The following is a 2,101-nucleotide window of genomic DNA, read 5'->3' on the forward strand; positions in this document are numbered from 1 at the left end:
TGTGTGTGTGTGTGTGTGTGTGTGTGTGTGTGTGTGTGTGTGTATATATATATATATATATATATGTATGTATTTATGTGTTTGTACAAAATTTAGTTTAAAGGAATCACAGATACTGTTTATTGCAGACTTTGCTCATGGTATATGGATAAACAACCTATTTTAACATAATATTTGCAAAGGTCGTTTTATGTTCACACTAAAATAGAAAAGAAAATTTCTTCTAGGTTATATCGTGCTTGTGATCAGAGGACATCACTGAGTTCACTGTTGACTGGAGCATTACTAGAGGCCACAGTTGTACTTGGATCTCGCTCTGCTCTACCTATTGCTTTACTCCAGAGCCCAAACGGCCACTCTGTGCTGAAAGGTGAGTATCATGTTCTACTTAAAGATTATATAGACATATGTATTAATATTTTTAGAAATGTAATATTTTTGTAATTAACATAAAATTGGCTTGATAAGGTCAGCTCTACCTAGTGACCATTGATTTTATTTTTTTGTAGGGGTGGGGGGTAAACTTGCATATTGACAATATTGCAGTTGTTAGTTTTACTAGTTAAGCATTATAATGTAACGAAATTTGATAGTGTTCAGTGCCCCCCCCCCCAAAAAAAAAAAAAAAATCTTTAGCAGTGTTCCAGCTATAGCACACAAGAGAAGCATCATAACCAGCTGTTAAATCTCGAACAAAAAGAGGTGCACAGGTTGGAGAGAAAGTGAAGCACCAATCTTTGGGGTTCTGTTATTTTCTTGTGGACTCCTGGTCTACTCTGTGCTCTTTTCCCCACATCGTTCCTTTATTCACAGCAGGATCTAGCTTGGTTTGGGTTTGTAGTTGATCTTTGTGGTTGCCCTTTCCGTCTTTTCTTTCTCTAATTTTCCATTTAGATGTCTTTTCTCCCTCTTTATACACTCTTTCCTTTCCCTTACAATGTCCAATTGAGAAGCACATTCAAACAATATTTCAGAGTGATAAAAGGAGAAAAAAAATGCATTTGGGTTGTGTAGAGTTGACATGCACTTCAAATATGCTGCTATTCCTGCTTTGTATTTTTACAGAGTTGTTTTATTTAYTTCTACTGCAGAGCAACTGCTTCTGCTCATGAAAAGCTTTGAGAAGATAATTTGTATAGTATTTGCACAATTGTACAAAAATATTGAATTGCTGACTCTTCCCCTCTTCCTGTCACATTTTTGTGTCATCAAGACTTAACAATCCAGTCAGTCAGGTTATTACATAGTTGTTCAGCTGGTATCTGTGTGCCCACCTTCTCCACAATGATGTTACGTATGACTTAAAGTAAGCTGATCCTGACATAAATTTCCACTGGCACAGAACCAGGGGACAGACTGTCTCTGGCAAGATCAAGGAGACATGCACTTTGGTGCAAACACAAGCACACAGAATTATGAATTTCTGCATTTGTCTCTGTGACATGCTATATTATCAATCATGGTAATCCAAAAATTATACTTTTTGTCAAATTTGCTTTTTTTTTTAAACTTTCATAAGCACATGCCCAAAGAATGCATTTTTTTCAACGTAACATTGTGTTCTGTGCAGAGGTTTTGGCAGGAGTAGATATTCAAACACTGAGCATCATCAGCTTCCTGTTTAATTTTCTGTCTCTGCAGCTTGGATTAAAGCAGCACAGACACTAAACATTGTTCAGAAGCACATCTTTAATGAGCGGCCACATTGATCAGGGCTCTAGACAATAACTTTTTGAATTGGTTGCACCGGTGTGCCTAACTTGTTTTCTTAGGTGCACCAGCACAAAAGTTGGGTGCACCCAAATTTTCAACAGTTTTTGCAGTGACCATGCTGCACAGGATAAAATAATGAGCTGTCAATCTGTATTTAAAAAAATAGCCTTGAGTAAGACACAGACTTTATGTATGTGTGGAACTAAAAACTAAAAAAATGATACCAAACAATAAACCCAAACTAAAAATAACTYTCATTATCTGAGTTAGGTTTCAAACTCGGTCAGTGTTGATGCAGTTTTTACTTTCTTTCCTTTTTTGGAATTGTTCCTCTCTTCATTGTTTCAATGAAACCACCAGCTTCTAATCTGTAAGACCTGAAGACCAG

At 36.4% G+C, this 2,101-nt stretch overlaps 1 protein-coding gene across 2 annotated transcripts in view; it reads left to right on the forward strand.

The window, feature by feature from the left end:
* Positions 1–2,101, forward strand: part of plce1 (phospholipase C, epsilon 1) — a 53,531-nt gene that overhangs the window by 20,930 nt on the left and 30,500 nt on the right. For both annotated transcript variants that reach the window (XM_014029224.1, XM_014029225.1), the window contains 1 exon segment: positions 228–370. In XM_014029224.1, coding sequence (XP_013884678.1) covers positions 228–370 — 143 coding nt within the window.

The sequence above is a fragment of the Austrofundulus limnaeus genome, unplaced genomic scaffold (assembly GCF_001266775.1).
Source record: "Austrofundulus limnaeus strain Quisiro unplaced genomic scaffold, Austrofundulus_limnaeus-1.0 Scaffold871, whole genome shotgun sequence".
NCBI lineage: Eukaryota > Metazoa > Chordata > Actinopteri > Cyprinodontiformes > Rivulidae > Austrofundulus > Austrofundulus limnaeus.